General features: G+C 37.8%; 1 protein-coding gene across 1 annotated transcript; it reads right to left on the reverse strand.

Moving 5' to 3' along the window:
* Window positions 1–675: 675 nt before the first annotated feature.
* On the reverse strand, window positions 676–22739 carry LOC143352337 (uncharacterized). The gene is made up of 6 exons (XM_076784697.1): window positions 22589–22739; window positions 21859–21910; window positions 4763–4821; window positions 4114–4451; window positions 3258–3566; window positions 676–2641 (listed from the first exon to the last, which is right to left on the reverse strand). The coding sequence occupies exons 1-6, from the start codon at window positions 22656–22658 to the stop codon at window positions 2633–2635; spliced, it is 837 nt and encodes a 278-aa protein (XP_076640812.1). The 5' UTR covers window positions 22659–22739; the 3' UTR covers window positions 676–2632.
* Between the last annotated feature and the right edge of the window lie 1997 nt (window positions 22740–24736).

The raw sequence follows: 24736 nt of genomic DNA on the forward strand, positions 1-24736 counted from the left end.
AAAATGTAGAATTTAGATTAATGCCACCTGCTATAGATTTATGGTCTTTCACAGCTCAGAATTATGATTATGATTGTATTCTCCCCATTATTTCCAAGATAAATATTGTATTTTGATTCCTTAAAAAATTTAAATTCATGCTGTGGTAGAATATTTCTTTTCCACTGACTTAAAAAATTATGTAATTTCTATCATTCGTTATACAAAGATATTAGTCAGTTTCACAATTGTAATTCTCATTAGACACTTATTAATTAATTCTTGTATATGTACGTGCTTATGACAGAAAATAATATATATATATACACGAGGAATGTATATCGTCCAGATAAGAGAGGTACAATTATATCCAATGCTGTTGTTTAGGATCAATGAAAGTAATAATAATTCTTGTTTAGTATATCATTGTACGAGAGGTGGTCGTGCATCTCGTTCCTTACACTTGGAAGCCTTGATTAAAAATTCCAGTATATCAATGCTATCTGCATGGAATAACTCAATAATGTAATGCAGAACTTAATTATCAGAATTAAAATTCTGGACCGAATCTTTCAAGGCATGCGGTTAATCTGTAATAGTTGTGAGACTAAATCTAATCTAAAATTCTTTCTAGGGAATGCGTTACCATCTTAGTTGATATTTTACGAATTCAGACGCTAAGGTACGCGCAATGTATTTAATTCGTTGGCGGACGTAAAATACTTCACATGCGAAAATATGAAAATGCGTTTGCTTTTCGATTATCAAAAATATTAAAAGAAGTTATTATTGTAGTAACTGGAACTATAATATCCTATAAATTATATCCTATCTCCAAGACGAAACATAAATATATCCTAAGTTTTGCACTAAATTATCGAGACATCCCTTGTATAATATAGTGCTTAACGATGATCCAAGTGTTAATGACTGAATGACAAAGTGTTAGTATGTTTTCGAAGTCGTTTCTCGTCGCTAGAAAGTTAATTAATGGATAAAACGTCGACGAGATAATATTTTTACAAATGTTTCGCACACACATGAAATTATTTTGTTTCTTTATCCTATAGTATCATAATAATGTACGGTATAAATATTTGCTTACGTCTATTTCGATGATATAATTGTTACTGTATGCTTTCGTCCTTCTGCACAAGGTAAGACAGAAGATAGAACGTGTACTTGAAAACCTGATAAAAGTTTCTTTTTTTCAGCTGCTAACACTACAACAATAATAAAGAATGCTGATTGAGCTTAATTATTGTAACTATCTATCATTACAATATTATACCTGTAACATTAGCACCATATCTGAATCGCTTTGTCAGTGTGTTGCACCATTATTGTAAATGCTTAATGCAATTAAATTCTCTACTTATGCATCAAAGTATACCTAGTTGTGTTTCTAAAATTCCGCCTTACGCGTTGCTTTTCGAATAAAAGAGAAAAAAGAAACAAAAACGAAAATTACTATCGGTTGACGAATATTGCGTTGAGCATAACGCAGTCCGGTTCTGTTATCTGTATTAAACAATTGCAAATACAGTGCGTGGAATGTACTAAAAAAATATACACGTCATTTGTGTTGACATCAAGAACAATGGGTAGTTAACTAGTTCAACAAAAATTTAAACAGATATATCGACAACATGTAACAAGAGCAGCACTTAAAATTTAGGCGTTGCATCGATAATTGTACGCTACTGTATGTATATTCATTGTAGAACTCATTGAAGAAAAAACTGTGAATTACTATAAATCTTGTTTCAAATATTGCTATTCTAGGAAGGTATCGTAGACTTTGAATTAGAAAAGGAACTGTACGAGAGGCAGTGAGAATTACTTCTCTCAGAGAATAAAATATTTATAAACAAGAATTATATTTTTCTTTCAAAACCATAATCACTAAATTTATTGTCCGAACAATAGTGTGGAGTATGTGCTCGAAGGTACTGTGGTAAGCTTTAAGAATCAAAAAATTTTGTCCGATTAAACCAATATTACGTAGGTGGATAAACGTTTCTGTAACTCAACCAGCTATAAATAACAATAACAATGTACAAAAATATCTGCTTGTCTATCCAAAGCAAGACAAATTTAAAAAATCAAGAGTACGCAAATGTTAGGAGAACATTTTCTAAGATCTGTTAATGCATTTGCTGAGATTCAATTCAACCAAACAACATGAAGCTGTTCAAACCATATCGGCGATGACACTTTAGAAAATTCCAATGATTTTAAACATCTTAGAATGATCTTGTTCAGCATAAAATACTGGTACCTACGTAGTGCCTAATTCTTTTGTACAGTAACAAATGTATACGGTTCTAAGTGCTGAAACATTCGATGCCAGAAACAGAATAGAATATTGCCACAATAACCGAAAATCGTCTGGTTCGTTTTCGTCCGATTTCTCGGGCACGGAGATTCAAAGATTGAGAGAACATATAGTGCAAGTCTGAGCGATACAATGCGCATGAAGGTGCGATTGATGTGTCGAGGACGTTGGCGGCGGTGGAGGCGGGGGTGGAGGTGGTGGCATGTACAGCCACCCAGCACCGGTTCGCCAAACGGTACCTGGTGCAGAGGAGACCGGATGCAATGGATTGGAATTACTTCCGGTTGTTACGTGCGAAGTCGGTCCACCCTCTACTCACATTACCTGAAATCCACAGACATCACATTTTAACAATTATTCTTTCAGTAGCAAAAGAAATAGTGCTCGCTTAACTTGCTAAAGTTTAGCAAGTTAAATTCTTGTGTTACAAGGTAGCGTTCCTCTTTCAGGAATTGACTCGAGCAAAGATCGACAAGGTAAGAGAATACAGTAGTCAGTGCTGGATTAACCAATAAGCAAAGTGAACACGTGCTTAGGGCATCCGAGGAAAGAGGGGCAGCACCTTAGAAATTTTCTGATTTCGGTCCCGACTGTGGACGCTTAAGAGGTGTGTTCAACTGAAGGAAAGAGCTCGAGATCCCATTTCCAGGAATTGGTGGGGATAGCGGCGGACACTTAAGCGTGCTCTACTGTATTTACATTGAGTCTATAAAACTGGTTCGACATACGTCGTGTTTGGACTCATTTCAACCAGAAAAATCTGAACAATTCACTGGTGCTACGTTTGAAAAGGTAAGACAAAACTGAATTAGAAATTTTCCTTATTACATGATTAACACCTCTGTTATTCCCTTTCTTTGTCTACCGAGATAAGGAGCTCTGCCGAGCTCGAGGCATTCGTTATGTATAATTTTAGTGGAAAAGATTATGCTTGTTTCACCTGTAAGATCTGACTGGCTTCGAAAGCTGTTCCAGGTAATAATATCACTGGGCTACTGACGTGACCGCTCTCCACGCATATCATATTTGGAAATTCGTCGTCACCGAAGTCGGGTATGTCGCGGGCCTTCTCTTGCCATGGATTCCACACCACCGTGTCCGGAAAATTGTACTTTTGCACGCGCATTTTCCTGCCGGACACGACGTTGGTGATAATGTGTTCCGGTTGCGTGTTCTGGTAAATTCTATCCGTCCATTCGCACACCGTTACCACGTCACGACCTTCTTGAAAGATTTGGTTGTCTCTCGTCTGAAAAACGAAACGGAAGATCCTCAACATTGTTACTAAATATTAAATGTACAAATGAATTCGTGGTCCTATCTTCATAAATTTCGTTGTTTATGCAACAAACAACCGAATTACATGAAAATCTTAAAAACAACACCCTCGTCATTTTTTATACACATTTACACAAAACATTTCAATGGAAAGCAAAGTTTCATCGACCAATCGTGAGGATCACGAGTTAATTTGTAGCTTCTAATTAGCTCCCTTTACCAAAAATGTAGATGATTTGTGAGACAGTTAGGACAATATAGGGTAAGGGACCCAATTACTGTGAGGGTACCAGTTACTGTGCCTATATGAGTTCTACTTATTTTCAAAGCATGATGAATATTAAGAAAAGAGATATTACATTTTTTCTCATTAAAATCAGTTAATGTGTTATATATCTGTTTTTTAATATTCATTATGCTTTAAAAATAAGTAGAATTAATATAGGCACAGTAATTGGGTCCCTTACCCTACGCGTTATTTTCAATGGAAAATTGAGGGTGCTGTGCCAATTGTATACCTTGTCGATGAAAGTGCATCCGTGAAGACCCGTGATTTGACATCTCCTGACGTCCGGCACTTTAAAGTAGGTGTGTAACAGCAGGTTAAAGCTAAACGTGTGATCTTTGCTGGGGTTGTACACGCCGATGTTAAAGTGTAGTTCCTTCTCCCGGAGAATTAGTCTGTACGTTAACCTAAAGGGGTAATTCCACATTGAACGGGTGAATTCGCTATCCATTATGGAGAATATTGCCTCAACGTCACCGCTGGGTAATCGTTCGGGTTGCTTCTCCACGATCCAACGAATGATTCTTGCGAATCCATGGGGTGGTCCAAACGTCCATGCTCCAAATTGCGCTGGATTCCACAAGAAAGTGACCGATAATTAATACTTTGACCATCGAGAAGCCACGGTCGCGAGATCACGGCAACAACAAGAATATTCTCGACTGCGAAAATCATTGGTTCGAAACGATTTCGATCAAATAACAATTCCCTTCCATGAAATGCTAGTCGTAAACGGCAAAATACAATTCAATGCATTATCTTAAATTAAACGGATGGTCTACAGCTTCAATCAATATCAGCTAGAACAAATTATTTCATCGTTGTCATTCAATGTTCATCGCAATTATTTCACCGTACTGTTTTCAGTGTCGCGTACTTACGGAAGACAAATGGTATGCCCCCTCTAATAGCCTTCTTTCCGTCGAACACAGCTTGCTTACTGAAACGCAGAAATAATTGATCGTTGATTTAACGTAGAATTTTTCGTTAATACCGGAAATAAAAAAATACGTCGGAAGCACAGAAAAATATTTTTTAGTGTAACTACAGGCAGTGAAAAAGTTAACTTTGTATGTTTGTCAATCGAATTCTATTTAACACGTTCTCCGAGATTCAATTGAATTTTTGCGGAAGTTATACCTCGAATGAGTGAATTATAAACACTTTTATTTAAGACCATTAGTTGCAACAGCTATTCACGTTTTGTCATTGAAAAAAAGCCATGTTTATTATTGACCAATGCTGCTCAGTTAGCTACTGTTGTATTTATAGTTCAATGTTGATTAGATCATGACTCGTGTGTTTTTATATACATTAGAACGTTAAACATCGTTAGATAGCGCATTAACATTCTGAAACTCGACCGATGCGTTCTCCGTAAAAGCATCGGCGATTCATGTACCTTTCAGCAAAGACATACGAATGGTTTTACCATTTTGAAGAAGAATTTATAATTTAAACATTTTTGTTTAGAATGAATTCGAACTTTCATTTCAAAACTTAAAGGAACCGGAATTAAAATTGGCTTTTTTCTCCAACATCTTCAGGGAATCAATAAGAAAATGAAACTGTTTGAAAGCCAATTAACTTTTACAATGTTCCATTTCGTATATTTTGTGCCAAGGATTTTTTCAGCTTTGTATATCATCCCGTCAGACGTTTAATTTCTATATTAATTATTGATTTCAGTATTTTTCTTTTAATTATCTGGCATTATTCACGTTGTTCATTTAATATTGTTCCTGCACGTTCCATTGTTCTTCTGTGTCTCATCATTCTCTCTGTCTTCCCTCTTTTTCATTCCGAATGCCCTCCGCGTTTCTCCTTTTCTGCTCTGCTCTTTCTCGACCTTTTTTCAAAGATCTACTTTCTTTCGTCTTTTACTTTCTTCATGTATGTGCAAAGAGAAAGTATAAAGTTCGGGGGCGGGTACGCGGTAACCATTAGTCAATGTTGTCAGGGGCCGGGAAGACGACTCTCAAACCGAATACACCAACGTGGAACCATGTTCCCGAGAAAAATCCCGCGAAATTAGAATTTCGCGTGTGATTTTCTTACCTAAAATATTCTATTGAACTGACAAAACCGTACATCAACGATAAATTACACGGTACTCCAATGATTGATAATGGTTTCCGGTTTTCACTCGTCCTTAACGCTAGGTTTACCTAAAGTTTGATTTGCCTAAAACTTTGAAAAAGTTTACCCAAATCTTGAATTTACGTATTTATAATTCCAAATAGTTGCAATAGAATATAGATTTTCTATGATGTTCGCACGCAACTGATGAACGCAACGCAATCTATATACAGCAAGTAGAAACAGCGCGTAGTAGACAGACACATTAACGAGTCGCATAACAACACGCGACACAATGAACTCTCGATAATCGGATACATTTCAAATTTATTAATATCGTTGTAGAACACCGGCTTATAAGAGTAAGTAAGTAACTTCAAGTTCTTGGAATATCAAATTATGGATCGTGATGTCGAAATTTACGACTACCACTTTTTCCTCTGTTGACGTAATGGAATTTAAAGCAATGGACAGATTAAAAGAATTGAAAAATATCGATCCGTGAAAATCGAGAAAGTGGTCCAAAAAGTCGGTATTATTCGTAAACAATAGCTTTTCATGTTGAAGAAGTGAAAAATGGCGTACAAAAATATATGAATGTAATTTCTTACATTTTTCATAACATTTTTACGTATCAAATATTAACCTGCATACGTTTCGCGAACCACTGACTGTCACGGGCTAGTTAAAATTATTATCACCAAACCTAGCACGATCAAATGACCAGTTTCGACTTCTTTAACACTAGGTTTACGGGACCCGTCAAAATGACCGATTCTAATATTTTAAATTCACGAATATTGAGATTGCAAACATGGATCCGTGAGGAATTATTTAGCAAATTGATTTCTCTAGGTATATATTATTTAAAAAATGGTTACAGATTTTGATAGATATACTCATGTTATTTTCATAAGGAAATGTAAAATAGTCATTTTTAGTGCTCCGTAAACGTACTGTTAATTAAGCACATATTATAATGAAAACATTTTCTGCTTGGTAGGTTTAGCGTTGAAGAGAGAATGTCTAGGCATTTGGCTGCAATTTATACAATTTTTATTTTGCATCTAGATCCGCAGTCCATCTACGACGCTGATCAAAGAATAGCGTTTGGTACTTATATGTTGACTAGCGAGTGGGAAACCGAGGGCCTGGCAGCGACAATTATCGAACGCAAGATCGCGTCTTGACTCTCCGGACGCGACGTATTCGTTATCAATGCGTCGCGCGCAAGGATATCGTCGCATCCTTCGAGTCAACAATGTAATCTATTTTCCTGGATGCGTAAACTGTAGAAGGTGGAGGTAATCCCATCCGTTTGCACGATCTTTCGAGGCGAATGGAATATATAGGAAGGGCTCGAGGGAGGAAAGGAGGGAGCGAGGAGAGAACGCCGCGACGAGGAGAGAAGGCGACCGAGAGACAGAGGGAGAAAGGGAGACAAGGATGGAGAGAGATAAAGAGGGAAGAGAGGATGATAAAGAGAGAGAAGGAAAGGGAGGATGAAGAGAGGGAGCGATGTACCACCACGAAGTACAACGCGGTGGTAGGAACGCGGCTGACGCCAAGCAAAAACGATCGGCGCTGTCTGCCGTGCTTTTTGCAGGCATCAGTTTCCAACCTCTCCTCCTGCTCGTTTCTAGCTGCTGTTATCCCCCGTTGCTACTGCTGCTCCCTCCGCTGCTGCTCGTGAACGGCACCCAATTCTCAACGCGGTTACGCCTGGTATGCTACAGAATACCCTTCGCCTCGAGTAAATCAAACAAATTTTTACGGATAACCGCGCCTGCCGATCGAACCCCGAAAACTGTCGCGATCAACCATCGTTCAAGCCTCGGACTTGGATCCATTTTTACCCAGAATCGGAAAAATCCCATCCTAACTCTAATTTCCTAGTAGCAGATGTTAAAAGAAACAGCTTCGATGAATCTAGTCAACCACTTACCAGCCAATTGAGGTGGTTACCCATTTGTACTAGGTCCAAGAAGATCTACGTTGATTTCTAGTACATTAATAATAACCACGCTCAAGATGGCCGACTACCGGAACGATTATGCCAGGTTCGAGAAAATGTAAAAGAAATTGATGCTTAGAAGTTTGAATGAATCTAATCATCAATTCTCTAGCACCCAGTTGCGATCGTTACCCATTTGTGCTAGGTCCAGGAAGATCTACGTTGATCTTAAAGAAGTAGGTTCAGAATTATGTAACAGAGATTGTTGCATGTGCGTTCGAATGAATCTAGTCATCAATTTTCTCGTAGTCAGTTGAGATCGTTTCCTATTTGTCCTAGGTCAAAGAAGATCTACGTTGCTCTCGAAGAAACAGGTTTCTTAAATATGTAAAAGAGATTGACGCGTAAGAACTTTAATGAATCTAGTCATACATTGTCTACTATCCAGTTGAGATTGTTGCATGGTGTCCTACACGATACTAAATACCTTGTGTCGACTTAGTCAAGACAATTTTTACGGAATCCACACCTGCTAATCGAATCTCAGATACTATCGCGATAAATGATCGTTCGACCATCCCACACACACAGGCGATTTAACGATTTCGCTGGCTATTTTCATTTAAACGGACACCGAGTTCTCTTTGGCGTTTCGAAAGGTAATCACGAAAGTTTACACTGTTTTAATCGGTGGAGGCGAATAATCCACGAAGTGGATCAAACCAACACCTTATTCAGGGAAGCGGAGGCCTCCATTACTATACCCAACGATCTAACTTTCCTGTTTCCTATTTTTAACAACAGTTCGCGTTTCTCGTACAAAGAAACTGCAACATCATTTTGACGTTTTGTAGAGTTCGTGATTGTCGATTTTTGTTCTCTATTCAGATGAGTGATTACTTGCCAGTTAAGTTTTCCGATTTTTTCAAAGTTCTGATTTTGAGTTGAAACACTAGTTACCTAATACAATATGTTATCTATGTCGACGCAGAATATTCAATAATTGGTATCCGTGGAATTCTTAATCATTACTAGACTCAATAATTTCTATCCAACTCAATTCTTTACACGATTATTGTATTTATAAATACATATAGTTTAACAATTATGTCGGATACCTTGACTGTTAGAGCACGTGTTGATTATGCGTTCAACATTTTGCTGCGCATAAAAATCGCCAAGGCTTATTATCTCCTTTTAACATCCCATCGATCGAACTCAATAAATTGAGTTTCCGATAAGCACGTTTAACGAGATTCGAACAAAAAAATGTTGCAACATAATATACAGTCAGTCCCATAAGTATTCGTACGCTCTTAAAAATCGCATAACTTTGTCAATATTGGACTATACAACAATTGGATCACTACATAAAGTGAAAAAAATTTTTTCCAAAAATTCCAATTGGTCGAAAGTGCAGAGAAAATACTAAGAGTTGTATTTTGCAACTTTTTTATGTGGATTTACATTGAAAATTTAGAAAGTACGATTTGTAGATCTGTATGAATTATACATGTTCTGAGAATTTCATCAAAATCGGTCGCAATGAGCTGCAGATGTTCCAAAATGATAACATAAGGGCGAAATTCCCTGAGAAGGCCAAAATCCTGCGACTTTCGCCCTTAAGTTTTCATCGTTAAATGTTTGTAGCTCAGTGCAATGCAATGTTTAGATGAAATATTCAGAATATGTATAATTTATACAGATGTACAAAACGTACTTCTTAAATTTTTAATATAAGCCCGCATAAAAAAAGTTGAAAAATACAACTTTTAGTACTTTCTCTGTAATTTCGACCAATTGCAATTTTAATCAAACATTTTTCTCACGTTATGTAGTGATCCAATTGTTCTAACTTCTCAAAAAAATTCAAATAGTATAGTCCAATATTGACAAAGTTATGCAATTTTTAAGAGCGTACGTATACTTATGGGACTGACTGTGTTTAAACGGGGTTGTATAATGCAAGTAACGTAGAGCATTTTATACCGATGAATTTATTCCGACCGCTAATTCTTGGTTTATTAATAACGCATTGTGCAAAAGTTAATAGCTCTACGCAAATAGACGTATATGTAATTATTCAGATGAACGATACCGGTGGAGATGGACATTACACAACAATACAGTTCTACGTAGAATTGAAAACTAGAACAGTCGGAATTGAATTACGTGAATTTCTAGTGCTGCGCATAATGATGCTATGCAATGCTTTTACATCTCGTGATATCATACGATCTTACAGGCGAACAACTTTTAACGTCGAACGGGTACAAAGTGTCGGTAAAAACGATAATATATCGTTAATTGATAGCGATCGGATTATTAAAAAAAAAGAAAAAAAAACTAACAGCGTATGAATTCATAATTTACGAGTAGATCCGCGCAAGGTTGGTACTGTCGCTGTCACCGTTAATGTTCAATCATTTTCACAGGTATAACGAGAACAGGTATAATGGAACGTGCACTTACCGTTTTATATGATATTTTTAGATTAATTTAGAATAAGGGAATCGATTACTGTGGGGGTGCCAATTATTGTGCCTATATTAATTATACTTATTTTTAAAGCATATGTAATGAATATTAAAACAGAGATATTAAATTTTTTTTATTAAAATCAGTTAAATGTTATATATCTGTTATTTAATATTCGTTATGCTTTAAAAATAAATATTATTAATATAGGCACAGTAATTGAGCCCCATGAGTGCGAAAAATGCATAGTTTATGAATTACGAGTTGTTTTGTAAAATAATCGACGAAGACCAATACGGGGACCCTCTGTTCCCTTTTTAAATAACAAGATGAGACGTTCTACTACTTATCCTATTTAAATGAGTTCAAGAAGATGTGACCTTTCACAATTTATATTAGCTTCTTTACTAACTGACCTAACAGTTCTCGTTTCTTATGAATGGTGCAAATAGAGTAGAAACATCAATTAATGGTCGAAGATATAAAGAAAAAACGCGTGTAATTGGTTGACGTGCCGTCGGTTAGGTCATGTAAACAGGTTTAAACAGAACGCGGCACTTTCAAAACGCTTATTTCGAGAACCGAGTAGAAGGCTGAGTGAATATGAACGTAAAATGTAAACGCTCTCCAAAATTCACTTTCTGGAAAACGTTGGTGCTGGAATTGCGCGTACGCGTGGATTCGTGCGGAACATTTTATCAACAATTCCAGCAATATAAAGTAAATTCTTCTTAAATAACACATTCATTTATTTATCTTATTTTAACGCTCGTTTGAATTTTACATCGCAGAGACTGTGATAATAGTAATAGTAGCAGCAATATACTCCGACCATCAAATATTACTGCCGTAATTATGCTATGAATCATACTAGGAAATATTTATTTTGCAGTGTAACCGCAACCAAATATTTCAAACTAAAATTAATCTGTGCATATTTCAAAGTACTATTTTCGTTCAATCTTTTCAAATATACAACTCGGGCCGAATTCGTTTAAATATTTATACGGAAACTAGTCTATGTGAAGAATCGAATTTTCTAATTGACCGAAATTCACAAACTGAAAACCTGATCTAATTTAACACCTTGACGGCAACCTCGTTGTGCATAATATTCCTTCAATCTTTTCAAATATTCAACTCGATTTAATCATCGTTCCCGTATTTTCAGTATCCTATTGTTCAGCACACGGTTTATTTAAAATGGCACCCGGTGCATGTACACTGAGGTTCGCTACCTCAAGCGTGTGCTGCAATAGAGTTTTTGCGTTGCTCCTAGTTGGAACGGCTACGACGACGAACTACTAAATGATGTCCACCGTACGGAAAATTTGCCGAGAGAATTAACAATATTCCTGTTCAAAATTTAATTACTCGATCGAAAAAGTCTCGCTCCCCGAAATTTTAAGTCGTCCGAGTATTTACACTTTTCGCAATTGTGAAACACGGCGAACGTTGGATCCCACGGTAAATGATAAATTCTCTTTTCAAAGAATTTTATTACCACACCTTGAGCTTATTTTTCAATATGTACAAATTAATTCGTAGCCCCCAAAATTAATCATTTGAAGTTTGTTACCGACTTCATCAGTCAAATATACAGGGTGTCCCAAAAATGTTATACTTTCTTGAAAAGGGTGATTGCGGGCGATCCCTATATTCTAAAAATTTCATCGAAATCGGTCGATGCGGGAAAAAGCGACATGCATTTATTAGGCAAGATTCACTACATTTACAGGCCGAAAAACGTGACAAATTGCGACTTTCACCGTCTTCAACAATTTACGGGTCATTGCAACGTTGACCGAATTTTAAAAATTTTCAATATAGACCCACATCAAAAAGTTGCAAGAAGAAGAGCAATTTTTTCGAAAAACTTTTTAATCCTTTTAACTCCAACATTGAAAAAGAATATTACAGTGTACAGAAATTTTGTTGGGGTCGCGAGAGAGGGAGAGACCGTAGGACGCCATTCCAGGGTTAAAGACAATAATCATTTTCCGTGAAAGTTTCGAAAGGTCCCTCGTACGTTTCGAGCGAGACACGCGTGAAATAGAGAGCTCTAGTTTCTACGCTTGTTTCGACAAGGCCACCCGGTGAATATATCGATGGCGATAGAGCCTCGAAGTTTCGACGAAGCTGACAGTTTTTGCGTTTTCCTCTTTTCAATGGTAACAGGAGCGGCGCGCTGAAGCAGCAACATCGCCGCGGTAGAAGCAACAGCAGCAATAGCAGTGCCAGGAGAGAGGAGAGGCAGCAGGATTAGCAAACGCTACTACTCCTCCCGAACTTCTCTCCTACCCTGCGAATGGTTCCTGGCTCGGGTGGAACTTTGTTTAACTAAGGCGAGCAAGAAGCAAACCTATTTATACTAGGTCGGACACGTTTACACCGAGGTGCCTTGCCTGCCTGCATCGTTGCGACGACGACGACGACGACGGTGGTTCTACGGCCACGGAGTTGCCCTTACCGCCGAGAACGTTCGACGCGAAAACTCGAACCACGCTCCTAACAGCTGCTGATAAACGAAAACCGTTCCACGGGCAAAAAATTGTATTGCTCCCCACCCCCCACGAATTTTCCGACGTCATCGAGCCCATAAATTCGACGAATAAAACGACCGATATCGACGGACGACCCTACCTACCACAAAAACGCACGTGACAGGCCATTTCGTGCGCTAAAATAATCCTCAGCTCATTTCGAACGCGATCCACTACGGTTCACTGCATTTGTCCAAGCGAATCCAGAAAGATTTTTTAAATTCGGATTCGTGCAGAATACTGGGATCATTCCGAACGTGCCCGATTATGATTTCTCAGTGCGTTCATGCAATGATGTGAAAAACTTAAATTATAATTAGGAAATGATCCAAGGCTCTTGTGGAACGTCCGCGACTTGTGCTTCGGTGTATTCATGCTCTGTCAACTGCAAAATATTCTTCAGATTGTAAACAGTAAATAAACCTGGACTCATTTAGAACGTCCTTAACTTACAGTTCGTATTCATGCAGTGTATTGCAAAACATTCTTCAGATTGTAAACAGTAAACAATCCTGGTGCTTGTTTCGAACGTGCTCGATTACAGAGCATTTCTCAGTGCATTTACAGTCAGTCCCATAAGTATTCGTACGCTCTTAAAAATCGCATAACTTTGTCAATATTGAACTATAATACTTGAAGTTTTTTTAGAAGTGGGAACAATTGAATCACTACATAAAGTGAAAAAAATTTTTTCCAAAAATTCCAATTGGTCGAAAGTGCAGAGAAAATACTAAGAGTTGTATTTTGCAACTTTTTTATGTGGATTTACATTGAAAATTTAGAAAGTACGATTTGCAGATCTGTATGAATTATACATGTTCTGACAATTTCATCAAAATCGGTCGCAATGAGCTGCAGATGTTCCAAAATGATCACATAAGGGCGAAATTCCCTGAGAAGGCCAACATTCTGCGACTTTCGCCCTTAAGTATTCATTGTTAAATGTTTGTAGCTCAGTGCAATGCAATGTTTAGATGAAATATTCAGAATATATATAATTTATACAGATGTACAAAACGTACTTCTTAAATTTTTAATATAAGCCCGCATAAAAAAGTTGAAAAATACAACTTTTAGTACTTTCTCTGTAATTTCGACCAATTGCAATTTGAATCAAACATTTTTCTCACGTTATGTAGTGATCCAATTGTTCTAGCTTCTCAAAAAAATTCAAGGAGTATAGTCCAATATTGACAAAGTTATGCGATTTTTAAGAGCGTACGAATACTTATGGGACTGACTGTATGCAATGATTTACAAAATATTTCTGAAATTGTAATTAGGGTAAAGGACCCAATTACTGTGCGGTACCAGTTATTGCGCCTATATTAATTATACATACTTTTAAGGCATAATGAACATTAAAAAAGAGATATTAAATTTTTTCATTAAAATCAGTTGATATGTTATATATCTCTTCTTTAATATTCATTATGCTTTAAAAATAATTTATTTAGGCACGTTCATTGGTACCCCCACAGTAATTGGCTGCTTTACCCTAGTAAATAATCCAGGGCTCATTTCGGACGCCCTCAACTTACAGTTCATAGTATATATGCAGAAATTGGAAAATGTACATTGTGGTTAGTAGATTACGGATTTTTATGGAAAATAAAAATTTTCTACATCAATTGCAAGAAACAGAGATCAACGATAAAAACTTCTTTCTTTTTAACCTGAAAATACATGGATAATCTCAAATTCTTTTGGTCACTCTCGTTTCGAACGTGTTCGATTATGCTTCAGTATTTATGCGGTGGATTGAAAAATATCCTTTCCATTACAAACAGTAAAATTCGATAAAGAGAATTTTGGTTATTGGTGCACTCTTTTGAACCCATTTATTGAATAGGAAACTAATATTTCCATATTGCCATTCAGGGCTAGTAGTCCAGCCAAGATAAGCGTTGCCATTAGAGATATAATATTTTCTAAATTTTTTATACGAGAACATGAAGCTGTACGCCATTGTGCTCATTGTCAGCGAAACGCATAGGAGTTTGTTGGTAGATATCTCATATTTTTATGCCATTTATTTTTAGAAAGGCTGACTGCTGACAAATTCTCCAGCAGGGAGAAGAATTCAAGTAACGCACAAGAGGAGCTCGGTTTATTGCGAGATCGTGATAACGAGCGATTCGGCGGCTTTCTTTGGGACACACGCCGCTGCATAATCAGTGGGCCTAAGTGGACGAGTGGGCCGTGAACGAGCGAATTCTTCGCGAATGATAGTGTTAGAGCTCCGGCTCTTCGTCGTCCTCGTTGCCCGGATTTCAAATCTTGTCGCGACAGCTGACCGGTCGTATGAATTTTGTTAAACGACAATCCGCCGCACGCCTCTAATAGAGCCCGCCGATGGCAAAAATTAGGTTAACGGCGCTCATTCACGCCGGCTCGTACACCGTCTCATTCACCGGTTTCGAGCCGAGCTACTTCGATCCGCGGAGAGGAAAAAAAGGGTTCTTTTGCATAGAGTGCAACGCGATCGAAAAATCTTCATTGTAAAATCGCATTTCAAGAATTTCTCTGTCTCCGTCTCGGGTAAAACAGAGTATTCTGTTTCTAGAGTCGCGACACGCTCCGAAGCGTAAAAAGTGAAGCGTGCGCGCGCGGAATTATTAAAATCACTACAAAGTGCACAAAAGTCAACGGAATTCTACGTGACTCAACGCTCGGCAGCGGTGAAACGCATAGGCGAACGCGAAAATTCCGCGCGCAAAGTTTCCGACATAAAAGAATGCTGATTTTCTTCGCGGCCGAGCGTTGCCGTTTCCATTGTTACGCGAACGAGCAATTTTCGCATAAACTGCGCATCTTCGTGGCATTTGCTAGTTCATAAAATACACGGAAACGTTCGTATTTACGTAATAATCAGTCACCAGACTGACGACGTTTACGCAAATTCCAATTTTAGCAGCTTGTTTCGTGAAACTTTGAACTACTTATTTTTACTACCATTTTTGTTTCTGGTATTTTATGCATTCAAAGATCCTATAGAATTGTTAATTGTTAGAACCGAAAGTGCAAGTAACGACAAAAATATAGACTTTCATTCAAATTTCCATTTTCACGGAACGTTTGATAATTTCTTTCCTCCAGTAGGTAATTCCCTGTTCTAAAAACAAAATCCAGTGATTTCTCTATATATATCGCCAAGACCTGGATGATAATCGTCGCAGAATTATCCCCACTACCTCGGGGTATACCCTGTGAGGGGCCACAAAGCTCGAGAGGCCTCGGACGCCGAGGAGTGTAAACATAACACGGCTCAAGTATGTTTCCTGGACGATACACGACGCTGGCAAGACCCGTGTTGTTGACAAATATCGAAAATTCACTGTAAAGATATTATTAACCTCTGTGTATCTATGTATTCGTATTTTAGACAGTTCCTACCGCAATAAATAAATTTTGCAGTATCTAAGAAAGAAAATCGGTGAATTTTCCCAATGAGGAGGGTAGGAGGGTTAATCCTTAGGCATATTCGGGTCTCTGGTGACCCCCAATAAAATTTCTGTAGGCTAACTTCCGCTGCTAAAGGTATCTGAGAAAATTTATACAAAATTTTACGGAGGTCCCTACTATGGAACTTTGTAATACGAGTATACACTGTACCGTTTAAGGGTTAACATGATGCAATCCGAGCCGCGTGGGCTCGAAACACTAATAAAAAATGGTTTTGCACGCCCGATTCCGCGACACGGGGGTTTCCCTTTTGTTTACCGATAGATCTGTCTCGAACAAAGATCACTTGCTGAGGTTTCACCCGGTATAATACCGCGATGGGTTATAGGCTCGGCCATAGACTAATGATCCCCAGGGCCTGCGGTTTTTGCCGGCATTCTACAACATTCCCATTCAACTGGATTCTGCTCTGAACGCTCCGCGGTATTATTTTCCGTCTACAGAGCACTGCGAGCCATATATACGCACGCGTTGCTCCCTTTTTCAAAATTTCGAGTGTGTCCCCGTGCGCGCGCACGGTGCTCGTCAAAATCAAATTCGCGCTTCTTGCTCGGACTAGAGCCCGAATGGGACACACAGTTTTCACAGCGGAACGAAACGCCTGTTTTCACGGACAACGAAGAAATATCTCGCTGAAAAAGTATACGGATGATCGTGAAAGATAATGTTCAATGAAATTTCTCCGCCATCGTCCAGCCCTTGATATAATGTAACCACGCTCAAAACGATTCTTCCATAAAGTCAAGAACAACGGAGACAATTGGCTCGTCCTGATATTCTCCTTCGGTGAGCCATACACACGCGTTGCTCGCTTTTTCAAAATTTCGAGTGTGTCCCCGTGCGCGCGCACGGTGCTCGCCAAAATCAAATTCGCGTACCTTCTGTTTCACGGTTCTTGCACGACCTGACTAGAACCGGAGTCGGACATACAGTTTTGCCCGTCCGATGAAAAACGTCTCATCGTTCGGACGTTTAAGCAATTAATCCGATTAAACGGGTTGTCGGAACGTGTGTGTCGTGTATCGCAAAACTATCGAATCGCTGCCGCGAGCATGCGATTATTCACGTGTACGATTTTCTCTGCAAACTCGTCGAGGTACGCGCCTGGAGCAAGACTATCTATTTGGTTTTGCGCGGTTCTCTTTAATGTGCATGTGACTGATTGTACATTGTGCATTTCGTATAGTACTGATATCTTAATATTTTAGTGTCAGCTAATTTATTTACGGAAATTTATTAACACGTTAAACACCATGTCAGTCCCTGGGGAGTGACGGTATCGAATTTACAAAACAATGTATGATTGAATCAATGCCAAATTTTCTGTAATCGACTTTTCCGTGCAATGAATGCAAATTACTTATATGTTTTTTATTAGATCAACGAATTGTTTCTACGTCTGCTTGTAAATTTCACAAAACGTAACATTTACACCGTCTTAATGGATCTGATTGGAACCAATTAAACAGAGGTGGGGTAAGCAAATTTTTTATTCGTGTACAGGCGTATTTTATTACCACGTTTTTATTAGCTCGTTTTCTTGTCTATCTGTTCGGTAGAAATTTTGCAATTGATTTTAAACTAACGACTTTTTAAATAAAAAGAAATTTTTAATATACCACGTATTTAAGTTTGACTAAAAAATAAGAAATAATTTCCCTCTAGGGTCAGATTATTCATATACAAATTTGGTTACCGTGGTTTTGTATCTAGCATTTATAGACCCTTAGCGTCTTACCTTTCTAGTATAATTTGACCCTAGAAGGGAATGATTTTTTACTTTTTAGTCAGTCTTAAAAACGTGGTATATTGAACATTTCTTTTTATTTCAATATTTGTATTTCAATTTAAAAAGTGAAATGGAAAAGGAGATAAAATTGGCTCCGTGTTTAACGTGTTAATATTAAAAATGATATTAATAGGGTACGGATTTGATGGCGATAGAGGAAATGGATGATGCACAAAATGGAAGAAAAATGATAAGAGGATTACAGAGTAATTTATATTCGAGCCATTTAATGGTTCGAACGAAACGCATTATGCCAACTGGCTTCTCGTAGAGGTTTCGAATATCATGGTTTCAATTCTCCGTTCAGTTCCTGCCTTAAAATTCACAGATGTTGAACATAGATGAAACTACCATGTGAGTACTTCCTGCGGTGGTCAAATCGTAAGAAGGGAAACATCTGTTTTTTCCTGTGGCTCTAAGACAGTCAGCTCATTTTTACTTGTAGCGTTTAAGAAATTTGAGCATAGTCTCAAATACGATCATAATATTTATTCTAAAATTTCATTAATTAACGTAGGGACATATTTAAACTAATGGTACATGAATGCTTGCAAGAAAATATCAGCGAATAACTAAACATTTTTCTTTTGTACCGACGAATTTGTACTGACTTATAGAATTATTCAAATAGAATAGGTTTTTCAAATTGATTAGCGTTTCCCTCCAAATCGAACAAAAGAAAATTGAAAAGTTCATTGTTAAGGTTTTCTGTTTAAGTTTCGGATGATGTTAACATTTCGCACAATCGTGGATGCAACAAATGTATAAAATCCGCAGTCTAATGGTGACAATAGCCTGTTTCGGTGACGCGTCGCGGATGCAGAGATCCATATCACGTCAGACATACCGACGTAACTTTTATAACCGTTTCTACGGAAATTGGAGTAAATTACAAGCCAGCTTGTCCACCGTTTTCGCCACGATGCACAGTGCCGCGATTAAGATGAAAAATAAAAAATTTATTTCCGAATACTAGTAGCCGAACCGATATTAGTTTACGAGTTTGTATGTTACATTAACATAATTTTTTAACAAACTATATTCTATGAAAATTATATATTACATTACACAAAATTGTATGAGAGCGAAGAGGTGAGTCCTTGCGAAAGCCGAGAGGCAAAACGAGATATAATAAATAACAATAACAACTATTCCATGGGAGACGCTTTGAATGACTCCATGGAATCTTTCGTACCTACTTCTTCCAGATCGATGTCGATCCTCTATCGGACCCCGCCTGAACATGTACTAACTGGAAGGGTTTGAAAATTCAAATTTTGGTGGAGTCGTGGGTCAAAATGGACCCGAGTTCCACCGATTTCTTTGGGTCGTTGTTTCCCCAGGATTTTTCTGGATGTCTCGGCGCGTTGGGAGCGAGAATATCGGCGCGTGTATCCGTAGGAACGGTGAAAGACACAGACAGATGGTCTCAACAGCGCCTTTAAGTGTCGGAAGAACCGATGACTGGCAACTGGCAAGGGGCCCTGAACCTCGTGTAAAAGGTATGTACTGGTCCAGAGCGCCCTTGCCTTCGCTCCGTCAGTTTTTTCACCGTCTGCTCCCGGACTGCCGCTTTTAAAACGATCGTCACGGGCACCGCGCTTTTACGCGATTCTTTCTCGGGCAGGTGTGCACACTTGTCTTATACTCGTCGCTGGTACATCTTGGATCTTATTACCGCGGCCAATAGCAACCGCACTCCGCCGAAACAATACACCTATCGATGAAAACCGAAGGCGTACTATGGTAAGGGACCATACCAATTACTGTGGGGGTACCAATTACTGTGCCTGTATTAATTATATTTATTTTTAAAGCACAATGAATATTAAAAAAGTGATATTTAATTTTTTTTCATTAAAATCCGTTAATATGTTATACACCTCTTTTTAAATATTTATTACGCTTTAAAAGTAACCTATAATTAATACAGTAATTGGGTCCTTTCCCTATTGCCCAAGAAACTCTCCGGGCACGACACCGTATCGTAGCTATTAGGTTGTTGTAAAGTGTTTTGAAAAGAATTTAGATATTCAATTTTATTTTCACATTAACTTTATTTCTTTTTTTTTTTTTGTAAATGCACGTACTGTTAGTCGACGATGTAGAAGGTCAGAAATGGCGATGACAATCTCGTGAATGAAGAACGTGAACGACCAAAAAATTCAATTTTTACCGTAGTGTGGTCAAAAAACTTGTCATTCGTCAACAGAATACGTTGATTACAATGGTGTTCACTTTATGGAGAGAATAAAAGGATTGCCAGATTAATAAATTGCTGATTATATTATACTGCTTCAAGCAGTGAAATGTATTTCTATCAATGTGGAAGTTTCATTCCATTTAAGTAAAATCATTTTTAGAATAATGTGAACACGAACAGAGTTGTTTTACGTAGTCATCATGATGACAAAGAGATGTAAATGCGATTGGATCAAGAGGATTCAAAGAACGCAGGATTAATTCGCAGAAAATATTGATATTGTAGTACATCTGCATAAATTCAATGCGAATAACGTGTACGCTTGTTCATATGCAGATTCGAAGTAACACATACGTGTAATTTAATATTATTTGCAAAAATACACCGTCGGTCGAAATTTAATATATTTGGTGATTAATTAATCCGATTTTTAGCGAAATAAAATACGAATGGATCGTAAGCTTCGAATGCTATGCGAGCTAATTACATTATATTGTTATTCATTTTTATCAGTAATATGTACGATATTCAAGATGCATTGTTCTTATTTTTTATTGAATACGATCGATTAATTATTGGAGCATCTGATAGTTGTATTTTAACATTTTTCAAAAACTGTTCTGAAAACTACGTTTGTCTACCGTCAAATAATTAGATAAATTAACAAACTCCGTATCGATTTATATAGAGTGAAAAGAAAGCTGCCGGTGACAAAAGTGAAGCGTAAATCGAGTGAAGAGGCAGTTATCAACTATATTGTCACTTTCTCCGATGCTCATTCCACCATTTTATTGTGACAACAAAATTCTACCCGCTATGGTAAGATTTCCCGGTACTGCAGATAAAGTGGCTGTATCAACAAAATCAGGAATTTAATACTTTCATCTTATCTATTTCATTCGAAATTGTTTCGCAACTGATATGGAAAGCGTAGCTACATATCAAACTTATAGTATTAATAGCATAATGTACGTCCATCTTGATATCTATTTTAAACAATAAAATCGGTACTTGATACCGATTAAATTTCAAATAGACTCCCTATTTCTGATCTTCGATTTTTAATTCGGAAGTATTGTTCAATTAGGATCAGATTTCAATATGTTCAGAAATATTTGTGAAACAGAAAATAATCATTTGATGATTCAATTTGTCAAGTTTACTTGTACATACGAAATAATATCGGATAGAATCAAATGCAACAAACAGTCGAGTACGAATTTGAAATGATTCATACTGCAAAAACCGATTCCATTAGAACGATAGATCATTCGAATTTGTTCATTTGATCTCGGATTCGTAGTTACGGCGAATTTTCAGAAGCGCGTCCGCCACGGCGTTAATTTTCCAACGAATATACAAGTCGGCTTTAATCTTTTCTTCGAGCAGTATTTGTTATGTAATCAGCGAATATTCATAAGACAATTATCACGCGATAGACTGGGAGAATAAAAATACAAACTTACCTTACGAACAGTTGTTCCTGGTTATTTACTCGCCAGGATACCACCGTGGCACCTAGAAAAACAAAAGAAGTTTCATCAGTACCTGAAATCCAACTCGTTCATCGCTCGAACTTCTGAGCACGACAGTGAACTTAATTCACAGCCGATACGAGTAACTAACGCCGCGCACGCTTGTCACGTAACTGTCATTCATAGACGGAAATTTGAAAAAATCTGAGGCCTGTTTACAACGACAATATGGCGGTGATCTCCCGAGAGACAATTCGAACGATATCAGACGCGTAGAAACACCATCGGTAGAATACAGCGGAAACAACACGTCGTATATACATCAAATTCGAAGCTCGAGAATCTATCTGCGTGTGTAAACCCGCAAATGCACGTAGAACTGCACAAAAACTAGAGGTTAGGCTCCCGAGTAAAGGCGCGCACACACTTCGGCATTCCCGGGATAAATTTGTGGAAACGCGAACCAGATCTGGGAGCGGCACGTTGTCGTTAGAACGTGTAAAATCGAGGGCTCGGTGATAATCTACCACTGTTCGTTTGACAGAATTTTTTAACGGCAACCGATGATGTGGAATTGTACTCTGCCGGGATAAAAACGATCCGCGCAAAAAAACGCGGCTGCGTCGCCGCGGAGCGTTCCGAGGAATCGCTGATAAAGTTTAACAGTGAACTCGCAGATCTGTTCGTGTCAGGTTCAGGTAATCTGTTCGCGCGCACACACCGTGTAAATTAATCGTGCAGGTGGTATTGTTGCCCCTGTCGAGCACGACAACGCTAGTAGCCGCTGCCATGTTTGAATCGTGAATGCGCCGCCGGCTCCGCGACCGACGCAGCCAACCTTTGTTCAATGCCCCGGCTTCATCCCCACCAGAGACCACTTTCACACTTTTTGTGCATCCCGGTCGTTAACGAGCGTCATCTACGTATAGTTCTCGAAACAGTAGAACACACCCGTACCCGGTGTCGATAAGGTCGAAAACTTAATTCTTTGCTGTGTAAAGCCCTCTTTAGGGGAGCGCGGGTACCAGAACCGCTGATCGGGTCGAGTCGGAATCCCGAAAGTTTATAAAGTTCGCATACCCGAAATTACAATCGGATCGTGTCGGCACGCGGCATCCTGAAAGTTTGCAATATTTGGGTAATCGAAAAGTTAAAATTAGGGGTGACCGGGTACCCGAGATTTTCGGTTCGGGTTGGGGTGGGAGCCCAAAAGTTTGTAAAGTTTCTGTAGCCACGATTTCAGGTACCCGAAATTACAGTCGGGTCGATTGAAATCCCGAAAGTTTGCAATGCTCGGATACCAGAAAAGTTAAAATATAAAATTAGATACTTAGGTCATGAGAAAGCGTCATAATCATGTGATTACAAATTTTCGGGATTTCCAAACTTGACTCCATCCGACTGCAGCGTCGGTCACCCGAGCACTGCAAACTTTTAGGATCCTGTCCAGATCTGACTCGATTACAATTTCGGGTACCTGAATTTCTGCCGACAGAATTTGGTTACCCTGTTTTTGTATCTAGCGTTTATAGACCCTCAGCGTTTTACCTGTCTAGTATAATCTGACTCTTGAGGGGAAATATTTTTTACTTTTTAGTCCGTCTTAAAAACGTGGTATATTAAAAATTTCTTTTTATTTAAATACTTATTTAATGATTTCGATCACAATCATCAGTAATGTCACAATTACATGATACGTAAATAAAACTACGTTTATTATGTTTCCTGTTTGTTCTGTTAATAGAGCTACCTATGTGAATATAATTGGAGTATATGTATAATTTTGGAGCAAGTTCTGAAGTAAAAGAGTAAGAACATGATAGACCGCAAAGGGTTAAGCTTAAAGTATCAGTAAATCGTGGACGAAAAATTGTCTATCTTTGAACGCTTGTAACTTTATAATAAAAAGTCGTAGAGCATTCTGTCTGGACTCATTTTCAGGGCAAGCTTCTAATTTAGCCTATCGCAAGCTGCATTTAATTTATGTAGCAGATGAAAACGTAAACATACTTTCTTCTTACCCAAATTTTTTGTTCTATTCCTATATTTCGCCTGCGGTAACTCTAGTTCCGATCGATACAGCAGAATGTTACATGGAAATGGTAATGAGCCTCTAAAGCTAAAGCCCCAGGAGTATGGAACACAACATACATACAGAGAGGATACCCTCTCTAATACATCGCGTTTGCTCTTTAGTCTATGGTTTTAAAATATAGTATCGGCGAGTGTAATTTATCCTTCTTTAATCTTTGCATAAACCGAAAACAATTGCAAAATATATAAAAGGACAATTTAATTAAGAATATTTTACTTCCATATCTTGCATACCATGTTTCGTAAGACATTCTAAAAGAAGAAATAAGTTTCAAGCATTTCTCTAAGTTAAGATGTTTCACAATTATTTTATAAAAATACAGATGCAACATAAATTTATATTGTACCTTTATTAAGATACCGGGTTTGCTGCATTCCATGTACTCAAATAACATAACTACTATCGTCTATGCTGGTAGGATATATAGCAAAACAACCCGCTCTAATGCTAACTTACCCCATGCACGTCTGTGCTGCCAAACGTCGCGTCGTACCTACTCCTATGGGTAATAAAAATTTATTATTAACGCATACGTACATTGATTTTCCCTTTAGCTAAAAGGAAAGATCAATGTTAAGGATCTTGTATCTCAGAAATATTAAACTAAGAATTTTTCAAGAATCTGTTAACTGAAAATTTCGAGCGAAATCTACTAAATACGAATATTATTCCTTTCCTTTAGAACGAAATAAAATATGATATTCTTTTGTAACCAATATTGAAGCATTAAAGTAGATATAAATTTCCCTTTTCTTTTAGAAATTTGTTATGTTC

This window comes from Halictus rubicundus, chromosome 3, assembly GCF_050948215.1.
Source record: "Halictus rubicundus isolate RS-2024b chromosome 3, iyHalRubi1_principal, whole genome shotgun sequence".
Lineage (NCBI taxonomy): Eukaryota > Metazoa > Arthropoda > Insecta > Hymenoptera > Halictidae > Halictus > Halictus rubicundus.